Raw genomic sequence first — 15448 nt, forward strand, 5'->3', positions numbered from 1 at the left:
TAATTTTATTTAATACTGATTAGACATCAATTTAAAAACTTTTATATTATATTAATGATCTTTTTTATAATTTATATATTTAAGATTTTATCATTAATAAATAAGTAAATAGAGTATAAATATTAATAATATTATTTCAACTTTTAAGTTGATTTTTAAACATCTGTATGTATTATATTGTTTATAATACGTTATAAAATTTTATACATCAAATAATTGTATAATATTTTCTACAGTATTTTATTACTTACAGTTCTATTGTACAGTAAATTATTATTAGATATTAAAAAAGTATTTCAAACTTACTGTATATAAGTAACACAAAATTGTCTTAATTAATTAAAAAGTGTTAAAAACGAAAATTGAAAGATTTTTTTAGTATATAAAATATTCAACAATTTTGAATTTGGTTTAAAAGATGTAAGAGTTCTCTGAATAGGCTATGAAATACATATTAAAAAACTAAATGATAAAAATTCATGTCATGTAATCATAAATTGTGGTAATATAAAAAAAATCTGTTATTTACTCAATAATTACAATAATATTGTAAATTTTGAAAATGATTTTTATATGCAATTCTAGTGAGCCATTCGTTCATATTTACAATCATTTAATTAAATATTTACTATCATTTAATTAAATATTTACAAACATAATTTATTATAACTTATATTATTATATACAGTATTACTGTCTATTGTATTGATAACGCTATAAACATATTCCAAATTTAATGTATTTAAAAATACTTTATTATTCTGTACTATAACTTATAGAGTATCAGATATTTAGAGAGAATAATGAATTTATTATTAAAATCAAATTACAATTATAACAATAATATATCTATTAATTGATTTCCAATTGATATAAAATTAAATTATAAAAATATTACAATAATTTTCAACTATTGCAAAAAAGTGGATTCATTGAATAGTCTTACAAATTACTACTACTTTGATAATTAAAAACGAATAAATTAAACACAATTTTCTATTATTATTATTACATTAATTGAAAATATAAATCAAACACTATTTCAATGAAATCGATAACAAATATAATAATATTTAAATTTTTATAAAATTCTTAAATATACAATAGTATAAAATTAATTTGACATTTATTCAACAATATTTATATTTTGCATAAAACAGTGTTAACTCTATTCACTACTTACACATTTCAAACATTTATAAAAAACATTAAATGTTAACAAATAATACAATCAATACAATTGTAATTAATATAAATTTTATTATAGTTTTAATTTAATTTTATAAATTTGTTACACTGGGTGTCAATAAATAATACTGAGTTTAGTTATCAATTTATCGCTGACTCAATCATTACGCCTAAACATAATACCGTCGGACGGGAAATACACGGAACCGTCTGAACCCATGTGTGTCCTCAAGTCTGAAGTCATCACCACTTTTGTAGCATTCAGTTCTGAAAATTATAAGATATTTTAATAACATTTACGAGATGTTGACAGTGAAGGTCAATACTACCGATACTATTAAAGTTGTATTGGGCTCTAAATCCCGGACCGGTATTATTAGTACTGGTGACCAGTTTGATCAGTAAAAGGTTGCCTTGACTTTGATACGGCGCCGGATTGTCCTATAAAATGAAAATATTTGTTATTTGTTGAAAAAATGAATGATAATAATGCCATACATCGCCACAAATGCGAAGAACTCGATTGGACGGCAGATCCTCTCTTCCCTCGTAAACTTCGACATAATTGGTTCGACAGCCGATGGTTGAGGACAGTTGGAAAAATGTGAAGCGAAGTGTGAGTGAATGTAAGCCAAATGAGTGGACAAACCAACGACACTCACCGCTTACGTTATACGGCGATGGATATAAAGGACTGGTAAATGTGCCGTTAAATGAGGTCAGATTACCACCTATCGGGTCGTTAAGTAAATTTAGATACAGTTATAGTAACCTTGATTTGAAATACATTGTCATTACTTACCACATCCACGACCAGCATTTGTAGTTGAATATGATATAAACCACTTCGAGTAATACCATTCATTACTTTTCACTTCAAGTGATAACTGGTTTCCGGTCGAAAATATCGGGTCAGGGATTGTAGTGCCGCACAGAACTTTAAGTAGCGGTGAAGTAGTGTCAATACCTTCCCTAATTGTCATATTGCCCCGGGGACATCCAATTCGGTTATCACTGTTATAAAATCTAAAGTCGTTGAAATACAATGCAATAGTGTGACCAACTTTGGCTGTTATATTCATCCAACAATATTTGGTAAACTTAGTGTCAGGATATCGAGTATTGACTATTATTCCCGATTCATCACTATATGTCATATTACAGGCAGAAAATGTATATTGAATTTTGAAACCTTTATGATTAGCGACTGGATTAGGACTCGACACAAATGTTAACCATAAGCCTTGCCTCGAGATAATAGACGGCGGAGCCTTCAGACCACACATACGGTACGGTTGGATGTGATTATGGGAATAGGTATCAGCACTGAACTCTATATAATCTTCATTATTACAGTTAACATCCAAATCAATGAATTTAATTCTAATGGCTTTCGACCAGTAATTGGAAACTCTGTCAAATATAAAGTGATATTTGCACCGTAAGCTTGTGGGGTATGAGTTCGGGTAATTGATTGAAGTTAATGTTTGGGTCATATTTGTCACATTAACAAAACCACCGCATATTTTGTCAATTGACTCAAATTTTGCTTTAAATCCTGTTCTAACTTCACGGCTATCGGAGTAAAATTGAAGAATCAATTTATTAGAAGACCCAATGATAGGACTAGGAATAGTTGATCCACAATAGCGATCAATGAGTGCACTTCTGTGAGTAATACCATCTCTTATTTCCAGGTAATCATAGATACATTTTGAGCCATTGGAAGGGCTTTCTTCGATATCTAGCTTTTCAAACGTAAGTTTAACGACTTTATCGGATGGCATTAATATGGTATACCAACAGTTGAGGTCTAAATCGTATTTACCGTTATTGTCGACATCAGGGGATTGAATATAACCTTGACTTACATTATAAAATTTACCGCCACATCCCTGAGCCGGACTCAGAGTTGTTCTGTAACTTAAACTAAAGGCTGCTCTTTCGTAATGCCCTTCTGTACGATATATAATCCATAATTTATTTGTTGTCGATTTAATGATGGGATCAATATCTCGATCTGGTTTACAAAATCTACCGATCAATGGAGCGCTACTATTGTCTCCATCTCTGATCTCAACCCCATTCCAGTAACAACTGCCCCATTGGTCAGTATTTATTGAATTAAATTGCAATTCAATGACTCGATCTTCACTAACAGTTATAAACCAAATACAACTCATTCTTCGGCCATAAATATTAATTGGATTTGTTATGACACCCGAGTCATCGGTATAATTGCCTCCACAAGAAGTCACAGAGAAAGATGCCTTAAAACCTTTTCTTACATAACTATAATCACTTCTAAAAGCTAGAAAAATGGCATTATTAGAGACAGTAATGGGTGGCTTATCTCGTCCACAATAGGTTCCCTGATGTGGTGAACTTGTATTGTTACCCAGGTATATATCGATAGCATCCCACCGACACTGTGATCCTCCATACTCTACATCAAAATCGTCATCAAATTCAAGTCTTATATAATCTTTAGGACTCCGTTGTATAAGATATTCGCAACGAATCATATTATTATAAACATTAGGATAGTTAGGACTCGTAAAAACACCCGTACTTTCGGTAAACACTTCTCCACAAACCATTTGATACGTTAATTTAAATCCGTCTCCATTTGTGGCTTCATTACTATGGAAAGTGACTCTAACTTTATTAGTCCTTGACTTAAACGATTGAGGCTTATCGAGACCACAGAACCGACTAATGGCTGTCCAACTGTTATCATCGTCAGCATTGGCCAACTCTTCAAATAATAAGTAATCGTTTACACAATTTTGTGACTTTTCGATATCGAATCGGTCTATAAATGTAAAGTTCAAGTGATATCCGGTATGCATTTGAATGATCCAAACACACTCAATACTATTGGCATATCTTGCAATTGGATAGTCTAACGTATGAATGGTATCTATTGGRTTCAACATAAGACCACCACAACCGTGCTCTACCTTACGGACATACATCTTAAAATTACGTGGACTTTGTGTAGGATTACTGGCAGTTGCCTTAAACATAACTTTCATTTTTCGTTGAGTTGAATGTATTTCTGGTGGTAATGTATTTCCACAATATTTGTCTGATTTGGGTGAGTCAGACATATATCCCTGTTGTACTTGAATGTAGTCTTTTTCACAATCACTGCCTAAACTAAAGTTAAGAAATGATAGTCTTAATTGTTGTCCCCAATCGACTGCGAACTCCCAAACACAGTAGGAAACTATTGGATAGTTTTGCGGAAAGTTAGGTGAAGTGAACTCTCCGTCGGGATTATCGAAATATCCGCCGCACTCTTGGATATAATATTTTCCACTAATTCCTCGATAATTGTTGCTATAGTTAGTGGACAATAAAAGTTTTGGTACACCATAATTGTATTCTCCCTGATTTGGTGCAAAAAAATCAAATTTATGACCATTTGTAGTCTTATTACCACAAAAACGATAGCCTCGACTCCAAAAGTATCGGTATCGTCCTAAATGAGATGACATTTATTAATATGACGTAAATGGATGTCTTAATTGTATGATTTACTATTATAATACTCCAATCGTATGGACCCATCTTTACATAATTCTGACTCTGGTATCTCAAACACATCAAAAACGAATGCAATGGTAAAATTGGTGCTTTGATTTGGAGGTTGTATTTCCCAAATACAATCAATAGGATCAGTATAATTGGATTCACCAAATCTATAAGATTCTATAATTCCTGATGTGCCAGATATTAGTCCTCCACAAACTATTCAATTAAATGTGATATAAAATAATATTAATAATACAATATAATGACTATTTTATATATTAATAGATATTATAGACACACATACCTTCCTCATCATCGGCACTGTACTGTATACGGAATCCCTCTCTGGGGGCTAAACCTGAATGACCAAAGTTAATGACTGCCATATGACTTTGAAATTGAATTGGATCGGGAAGTATAGCATTGCACTGCATTTTCTGTTTAGTTGAACCATATGTACCCTTGAATATCTGTAATGATATCAATTTAATCAATTGAGGATAACATATGAAATTTATAATAAAATATAAATAGTTTACATTCAAGTGATCTAAACAAAGACTAGTATTTCTTGGATCTGCTTTTAGATTATAATCAAGAAATTCAAGTCTCAAACTTCTACCGGAAACTGATGTCAAATACCACGAGCAGTACCGTCGTTCAGATACGGCATTTGGATAATTGAAACTCGTTATGACACCATTTGTGGCTATATTTTCTATAGTATCACCACATTGTGTCCATCTGGTTCTTACACTTAGCCTTAAACCTCTACCAGTCAATTGGGTATCACTTTTGAATATTATATACACCGATGAGCTCTCAGATTTCAATTGTATCGTTGAATTGTCTTCATTTCTACCACAATATCGCCCAATTAGATCACCAGTTGGACTGTTATCATGAAACTCTACATAATCTCCTGTTACCGAAAATATAGTGACAATAATTATTAAAATTTATGTTATTATTAATACTATTTATTTATATTACCTGAAGAGCAATCAGAATTGCCAACAATATCCATAAAAGTGATGTTCAAATCCATTAAATTATTATTGTATGTCGTTTTCAATAGATAAGTACACTCCATATTATTAGTATAATTATTTGGATAATTAAATAAATCAATTGATTGATAATATGTTATCATATAAGTGCCGCCGCAGTCATTGATCTGAATTTTGGCCTTAAAATTGACTAATTGTTCGGTGTTTGCCGTAACAAAACGGACAAACATATAACTACCGGAGCTTTTTATACTATTGGAATATTGAGGCGGAACACAGTATTTATCAATGAGTGCCGATACGGCTGTCCCTCCATCGCGTATCTCAACAAACTCAAGAGTCTTATTGCATCTCCAACTATAAATTGATAAATTATATAAAAACTGGTATCAATTAGTTTAATTAAATAATAATTATATAATAGATACGTTGGTGAGCTGTCATATTCAAAGTCTAGACGGATATTAGTGTTGTGAGGACTCATTACAACCCAATCACACTCCATGTTATGCGGTGGTAGTAATGGATAGTTTGGTGACATTATCTCAATCATTGTGTTGGTATTTGTTAACTCTATCTGTCCGCCACATCCTACAGATACCTCTTCATACAGCAAACGAAAGTCCTTTTAAATAATAAAAATAATTACTTGTTTTTAATTGTTTTTTAATTAAATAATAAAATTAACAAACTGTGTGCATATCTCTTCGGCCATAAAATTCAACCATTACACGATTGGATGCACTTTCGGGAATATTAGGTGGTGTGCGCCCACAATAACGCCCGCCTCCTAAGGGTGGTGATGACTTTTTGTTACCATTTCTTATCATTATATAAGAGTATTGACAGTTGTTGTTGTCGGAAATATTAATGGATTCAAACGTCAATTTAATAGTCCGACCCTCTCTTACTTTTATAGTCCAAATACAATTGACTGCATTTACTATATCATCAGTGGTTATATACCCTCGCGATCCATAAAGATTTGCGCCGCAAACTGATTGTACTGTAAGATCAAATCCGGTCAGATTATACCAATCATTGGTCCGGAAATTGATTCTCAATTTGCTATATAGTGGTGTATCTAATGATTCCCGATATCGACCGCATAATGTTTTGTTAATTTTCCAAAGTGTGCCCAAAGTATTGCGAGGCTGTAGAAGATAGACTCTATCGCCATAATAATTACAACTTCTGTTATTTCCCGGTAAAATCATATCCGTTATATTAACCATAAAATGATAAGTCGGTAATGTATGGAAAGTCCAATTAATGTTGAGGTTTGTTGTATAACCTGTAATATATTGTCACAAAATAGTTGACAAATTTTACATTAATAAGCAAATATTATACCATTAGGATATCCAGGACTTAATAATCTATATATCCCTGTCCTATTAAGTGCCATATCAAACGATGAATTATTTGTATCGATAGTCACCGGTTGTTTCAAAGCAAGAGCTGCCGTTTCATTGATGGCATTCCACGTTAAATAAAACTTTGCTGGCATTGAGTTAGTCATAATGAAATTAACTGTCAATGTGTTTGTAGTGCTAGATATGGTGTCGGGTATAGTATATCCACAATATCTGCCTATTTCTGGACCCGATTCTCCGATGCCATCTATAATGGATACATATGAAGTGCAGGTGCCGTAACTAGGAATTGATATTTCTGTAAATGTTATGCCAATGTATTTATTTTGCGATACTGTTATAGACCACGAAAAACTTGTATCTTTKGGTCGCATATCGTATGGCCAACCTTTGCATTAATTAAATACAATTATATTAATATMTTTTAAAAGTTTAAGTCTAATAATACCTGGATTAGCAATAGCTCCTGATTCGCCCACTAAATCGATTCCATGTTCGAGTGCATAACTGGCCTGAAATCCCGGCGCAGTACCCGATTGGTCGGACCGGAATTTAACCCATAGTATATGTGTTGAAGTAAAGTTGAGTGAAGGTATTTGTTGACCACAATAGCGACCCAATAGCGGACCGCTCGAGTCGTTTTCACGTAACTCTAGATAATCTGTATTACAATAATCACTTTCTTCAATATTGAATGTTATAAAATTGAAAGTAACTCTATTTCCCGGCGAAGCACTTATTATCCAAATGCACTCAGTTTCCAATGGATAGCTATTTGGATACGCCTACAAAAAATCAGTAATTATAGCAAACATTTGCTAAATTTATATTAAATTAATGATTACAGGAGATTGGAAAACACCCTCATGTGATGTAAAGGTTCCGCCACAATATGATGTCGATGTTGTATATGTGGCCCTAAACAGACCAAAGGTGTTAACAATATAAAGTGAATTTCCCAGTGATGTTATTGGTGGCGGAACTTTATCACCACAATATCTTGCCAATCAATGGCGAGGAAGCTGTTGGATTTGATCCACCATCTGTACCACCATTATCGCCATCACGAACTTCAACATAATTTTGTTCACAATCTGTACCACTGATATCAATGCGCGTAAATGTTAGGGTAATGTGTTCTTCAGGTTGAGAAGCAACTAAAATCCAGTGACAATCGGGTTTATAGACAGAGTGATGGGGAAAGTTAGGTGATGTTAGTTCTCCGACTTCATTACTGCCCAATACTTTTCTTCCGCCGCATAATGTTTTGTATGATATCTTAAACCCTTTTCCAACTGAAAATCCGTTGGCTTTCATTCTCATATAAACCTTATTACTGGTACTTCTAATAGGATTAACAGCTGGAAGACTTGTACCGCAATGTTTTATAATTAATGGGTCACCACTTGATGAGCCATCATATATGGCTAAATAGCTGTCCGTACAGTTAACACTTAAAGGTATACCAAACTCTTCAAATTTCAGTTCAATGTCGTGAAGCCCTTTGATATCAATTGTATACTCGCAGTCATCATTTGAATCATAATTTAATGGAAACTTTGGTGATGTTATGGTTCCGGTTTCTGTATTATATATAGCACTACAAGAAGCAGCCATCACTTGAAATGAGGCCATAAATCCTCGTCCTATTTATCAACAAAAAAATATTTTAATTTTTTAAATCATAACTATTACTTTCATTACCTGAAACCGATGAATCTGTCCTAAACTTAACAGTCATTGATCTACCCATTGAACTGACCGTTTGAGGCGATTCAATGCGATGACATAAATTAAGAAGTTGTGGTGATGTCTCATCGGGACCACCATGGACATGTATATAATCAAAACTACATCCCTGGACACCTTCTATATCAAGTGTATATACTGTTAAGTGTATTGAATAACCATAAGAGGCCTGGATGTGCCACAAACATTCGGTGTCGTGAGGATATCCATTAGGATAGTTGGGTGACATAAGTTCGCCATTATTTTTGTTAACAAAATCGCCGCCACAGCCGACACTAACCCATTCAAATCGGAACCCAATGTGAGCATCAAAAGCGTCGGTCACGAAGTTTACTAATGCATTGTTGGTAGTGGTGTTGAAGGGAATCGGCAATTGATTAGATATACCACAGTATTTGGCTATTTGTGTTGAATTGTTGATCTCAGGATAATAATTGGATATTTTTAGATAATCGTATTGACAGTTCATATCGGATTCAATGACCATTCGTGAAAATGCAATTGTGATATTATTACCCCGGGGGACATTAATACGCCAGGTGCAATTTGCATTATTATTATAGGGTTCCGGGAAGTTCTACATTATTTGTAATAAATTTCTCAAAAATATTAAACATAAAAATCACAAATTATTTCAATCAACTTACGGGACTCTCAATGACACCCCTATAACCCGACAAAATAGTCGAGCAATTAATTTGATAATTCAATCTAAATCCGCGACCCGTCTCTGAAGTATCCGTTTTAAATTTGATGTACATTACGTTAGACTTTGATTGAACCAAATGGCTATTCATACGAGAATTACAATACTTTCCTAATGATGGCGACCGATCAGTATTGCCGTCAAACACTTCCAGATAATCATAACGACACGTTGTATGGGCTTCAATGTCTATATCAGCAAAAGTTAATGTTATGGTCGACCCTTGAGAAACCCTAATAAGCCAAACACATTCAGCATTATGACTATAAGGTTGTGGATAACCAGGACTTTCAATAGATCCCGATTGTGAGGTGAGTGTACCGCCGCAACCCGTTGTTCCGCTATTGTATGTAATTTCAAATCCCTTAGCGTTTCTACTGTTGTCGGACTTAAAGCGGAGAAATAATACATGACCTATCAATGGATGTTAAAAGCATATTATTATTTCAATTAATTTATTCATAAATATTAAATATTTTGACAAACCATGAGATGTTATTGTTGGAGGAATGTTTGTACCACAAAAACTGCCAATCAATGGTGATCTCTCTTCTCTACCATTTCTAATCTCAAGAAAATCGTAACGACAACCGGAAACTCCTTCCAGTTGAAAGTCGGTTACATTTAAGACTATTTGTCTCCCATTGTCAACTTGTAAAACCCATATACATTCCCGGTTTGGTGGATATCTACGATTTGGATATCCTGGTGACCGTATTATTCCCGAATCGGTAAAAAAATTACCGCCACATGAATGGCTTAGATCTAAGAATGAATAGGCGGCTGCAAATCCTTCCTGTGCTCGCAGAATATTTGACACTTTAAATGTGATAAATAGTTGATTACCACTTGACGTCAGTATTGGTGGTAATCTTGAACCACAATATTTGCCAATCACTGAATAAGTTGAATCCCTGATCTCCACATAATCATCGCTACAATTGGTTTGAGCTTTCAATGCAAACATTGTAAATGTAAGCTTTATAGCAAACCCAGGATCAGTCCTCACAAGCCATGAGCATTGGGTACCACCCTGTGTTATACTACTTGGACTTGATATTACGCCATGATTTGTGGTGTAGACACCTATTATCACATACCATTAAATCAGTATTTGATTAACTATCGTATAAGTTAGACACTATTATTAAGTAGTACCTCCGCATCCAATCTCAATACTGGTATAATTAGCATAAAAGCCTTTATTGTTGTTTGATCCATCCGTACCAAATTTCAACAACAATTCATTAAATTTAGATGTTATCGGATCAGGTATAACAGTTCCACAATATTTGCCAAGTGATGTACTATTTTCACCCGATTCTTGAATCTCAAGATAATCGTATGCACAGTCAAGTGATTCCTCAATATTAAAGTGTTGGAAATTTAGTTGAATCAAAAATCCGACCGGAAGTACAATATGGTAAAGACATTTGCGGTCAGATGGATAGGAATCGGGAAAGAATGGCGATGTAATCACTCCATCCATATCTATATATAAGTTTGAAAATATTTTTATTTATTATTTATAATTACAATATACTCTTTGATATATTTATATACTTGTATAAAGTCCTCCACAAACGGTTGTCTATAAAAATAAAAATAATATAAATTTACACATTATTTAACATAAAATAAACTCTTAATTAACACGACATACATATTCAGCTCTAAATCCTTGTCCTGTCTGTGAGACATCAGCTTTAAATTTAATCCACAATTTATTACTGTTTGAAACAATAGGTCGCGGCATTTGTTGACCACAAAGTCGGTTAATTAGTGGTGACTCACTATTATCACCCTCTCTGATCTCCAGAAAGTCAAAAGAGCACTGATTATGACTTTCCAAATCAAACAAAGAAAACTTAATTTCAATTCTCTCCATTGGATGTACTCTTATAATCCAATCGCAGTCGATATTGTTTTCATATCTATTTGGAAAGTTAGGTGAACTAAGGGTACCCTTTTCTGATGGTAATAAATAATTAATTTAATTAATGTTTACTATATATTTAAGTAATAAATACCTGCAGTCAAAGTCCCCCCACAACCCGGTATTCCCGCAACTGAAGCATATGTTATGTGAAAGCCATTGTCATTAAATGAATCGTCTGAATGAAAGTGCATCAAAACATAGGCGCCGGCACTCGTTAGTGGTGCCGGAGTTGATGTGTTACAAAACTTTCCCAAAAGTGGATCACTTTCTCTTTGACCATCAAATAATTCAATGTAATCAAAACCACATGTTAGGTGTGCCTCGATTTGAAGTGTGGCAAAATGGAACTGGATCCTTTTGCCCAATGGCACCCGTATTAACCAATAGCAATCTCTATTGTGGGGATATTTTCCCGGATATCCGGGAGAATTGACTGATCCATAATCTTTGGGTTCGAGTTCTCCGCCGCAAACTATTGCCAATTAATAATTATAAAATAAAGTTATACTAAAAATTTTTATAAATTTTTTATAAATTAGAGATCAAATAAATACCCTAATCCTAATCCTAATCTTAACCCTAACATTGACACCAACACTAACACAAACCTGGATCAGTTGTATTCCAATCAAATTGAAATCCTTGATTACCCACAGAATGGTCAGATTTAAACCATATATACAACTGATGATGTGTTGCCACAATATTTCCACCAAAAGGTAGTCTAGTGCCACAAAATCTGCCCAAATTATGAGAGCCGGCATTAGGTCCGTCATTGATTTGCAGAAAATCATACGAACAATCATTGGTGTACTCGATATTAAATGAATGGAAAGTTATGTTAAGAACTTTACCACTAGTTGTGGTCAAACCCCAGGCACAGCTAACTTGATTGGGATATGTTGTCATCCGATCGATTGGAAAACTAAAAGTTCCCACTTCGCTATTCAAAGAGCCCCCACATGTCTGTCTCGGATCTGAACAAGTTGTTCCCCTCCATTGTGAAGTACAAACACACAGAAAACCACTGGTTTGATCAGTACAGGTACCACCGTTTTGACACGGATTGGACAGACACTCATTTATCTCTTGTTCGCATAAACTTCCAGTATATCCGGAAATACAGACACAAGTAAACGAATTACCATTTGGAAGACATGATCCATGACTACATGGGTTATTATCACAAGTTGTACCCGTTTGAGTCACACATCCATTAAGTCCTACACCATTACCAACATAACCTCCTGGACACCTACACTCTCGGAAAGCAGTTGAAATGGCCATATTTTCATAGCACTGAGCCATTGGATGACAACCACCATTATTCACACGACAGGTGCCCACAAATTGACACGTAGTTCCTACCGTATATAAAATAATAGAGGGTTAATATAATTATTAATACATAAAACATGTTAAAACATACCGTCCCCATTATAGCCGGGTGGACAAGCAGAGCATATTCTTGACCCAATTGTGTTAATACATTGGACACGAGGTGCTACAGAACATCCACCATTGATTGTCTCACATTCATTGATATCATGACAGTAATAACCATTTCCAGTGAAACCGGGAGGACAGGGCCCACAAAAGAATGTGCCTGGTAAATTAATACATTGCACAGTGGGGTTAGTTGAACAATGGGGTGTTCCCTCAGTGCATTCGTTGATATCCACAATACACGCGGGATTTTGACCGGTCGATGTCCAGCCCTTTATTAGTTAAATCAAAATAATAATAATAATTATGAATACATTATATAGAAATACCTGATCACAAATGCAACGATAATTTGGTGAACCGGCAACACTTCTTTGTTGGTTAACACACGTCCCGTGACCACAAAGAGCCTCATTAGTAGCCGATGAACAGTCATCGTGAGGTGATGTACAATGTGTGCCATACCAGTTAGCCGTACACATACACCGGTAACCGCCGGCATTGTTAATACAAGTGGCACCGTTCTGACAGCCCAATTCTGTACCGTAAAAACGTTGACATTCATTGACATCTGTATCACATGTCGGTCCCTAAGTATATAATTAATGGTCATTATTAAGAGTAGTTATATTTATATATGACATGCACTTACTTCCCAGGCATCGATGCACTGACAGATAAATCCATTATAGGTATCGACACACGAACCACCATTCCTGCACGGGTTACTCTGGCACTCATTTGTTTCTAAAAGCTATCAATAGATTGTATAAAAGAAAAAAAAATTATCAAATTTGCTAAAATAATTTTATATGTAATATCAGAATAAAATCAATTAAACTAAGATTACTATGAATTTAGTTAGTGTTTTGATTGTAATCTTAATCGGAAAGTAATGTTTAATAATAAAATATCAAACGAAAGCAAACCTGAGTTAACCGGTTGAGTGATGTATCGATTCTCTGTATTTTTCTAAGAGTTCGCCTAACAGTGATTGGAGACATAGCATTACTACCGGTGCCTAACATACGATTCAATTTATTGGTACTATCATTGAATGATGTGTGTTGTGCTCTCAATACGGCTATAGTAGTGATAACATTAGCCATTTGGGTCTTTAATGTTTCCACATTATCTTGTATTTGACTAACTTTACTGTTACTTAAACCCTCCAGATTAGTGTCTTTGGCCAACTCGGCTATTCGGGACAAGTCTTGTCCATCGATCATCACTTTACCGCCGACACCTGTCTTGAAGTTAATATCCTTATTATTGGCAGTTTCAAAGAATATGTGACCATCTTTGACCACTATTTTAGATCTAAAAATATAATTATTTTGTTAAATAAATTAATGATTTTATTTGATTTTATTATAAGCTTACTGTCCATCAAAAGGATCGATAAAACTGTTAGAAATACAGCAAATAATTGCTATAAACAATACAAATAAACTTAATCTAAATTTACTTTTAGACCTCATTTTTTATTAATTCATAATTAAAAAACAAGTTTAAGTAAATATTTAATTATTAACTTAAAAAAGTATATAATTGAATGCAATACAATCGTATAATGAAATAATCTATTGGAGAGCGGTATCAATGAATTCAATGATGATGTAGGCGTTAATCATGTTATCCGATATGTTAGTTACGGTTAGATTTCGGTCATTAATATCTGTCCGCATAATTAACAACACCCTCTCTCTCTCTCTCTCTCTCTCTCTCTCTCTCTCTCTCTCTCTCTCTCTCTCTCTCTCTCTCTCTCTCTCTCTCTCTCTCTCTCTCTCTCTCTCTCTCTCTCTCTCTCTCTCTCTCTCTCTCTATCAATGATTGACAGATCATTAATGAAAATTAATTGATTTTCAATAACTTGTATATCAATATTAAGTCTCCAAAATATGTCCAAAATAGTTATAACTTATAACCATATTATGTAATTTTTATTAAGTATCAAATAACAGTTAAGTTAATAATTTTATGAACAGTCATAAAAATATCTTAAATATAATGTTCAGTAACTTTTGATTTTTTTCCGAGAAATAGTGGGTCGAAAAATCAGAGAGTCTTAAACAGCGGCGATGCTATTAAATTCAATTTTCTGGTCAACAATATGTTGGATTTAAAAGTGACCAAGGGCAATGTTGTTGATAATTTAAAACTAAACAAGATTGTAATTGGTCATTTTTTAATTAATTGAATGATTGGTTATATAATATACAATCGACTGTTAAAAAATTGTAAAAATGATAGTCGACTGCAATTATCTGACCAATCATACAATTAATTAAAAAATGACCAATTACAATCTTATTTACTTTAAAATTATCCACATTGACCATGGTCACTTTTAAATCCAACTTATTGTTGACCAGATAATTGAAATTAATAGCATCGCCGCTGTTTAAGACTCTCTCTCTCGAAAAATTGTAAAATAATTAGATATTTTAGTTGAAACGATTTAAAACATAATTTTCAATTATTCAATATTTAC

The 15448-nt window shown here is 33.6% G+C and overlaps 1 protein-coding gene across 1 annotated transcript; it reads right to left on the minus strand.

Moving 5' to 3' along the window:
• Window positions 1-1299: 1299 nt before the first annotated feature.
• On the minus strand, window positions 1300-14885 carry LOC128958105 (cubilin-like). The gene is given in 29 exon segments (XM_054303920.1): window positions 1300-1455; window positions 1518-1629; window positions 1687-1919; window positions 1991-4675; window positions 4735-4944; window positions 5033-5198; window positions 5268-5650; window positions 5722-5815; window positions 5876-6095; window positions 6167-6363; window positions 6431-7032; window positions 7092-7502; window positions 7563-7899; window positions 7960-8112; window positions 8114-8760; window positions 8819-9440; window positions 9511-9983; window positions 10056-10655; window positions 10728-11060; window positions 11133-11160; window positions 11233-11540; window positions 11600-11980; window positions 12117-12872; window positions 12938-13226; window positions 13284-13544; window positions 13607-13708; window positions 13884-14274; window positions 14338-14386; window positions 14876-14885. Coding segments are annotated over 29 exon segments (11163 nt in total). The 3' UTR covers window positions 1300-1345.
• Window positions 14886-15448: the final 563 nt, after the last annotated feature.

This window comes from Oppia nitens, unplaced genomic scaffold, assembly GCF_028296485.1.
Source record: "Oppia nitens isolate AA-2021 unplaced genomic scaffold, nextdenovo-longstitch-racon4-pilon3 scaffold3_pilon_pilon_pilon, whole genome shotgun sequence".
NCBI lineage: Eukaryota > Metazoa > Arthropoda > Arachnida > Sarcoptiformes > Oppiidae > Oppia > Oppia nitens.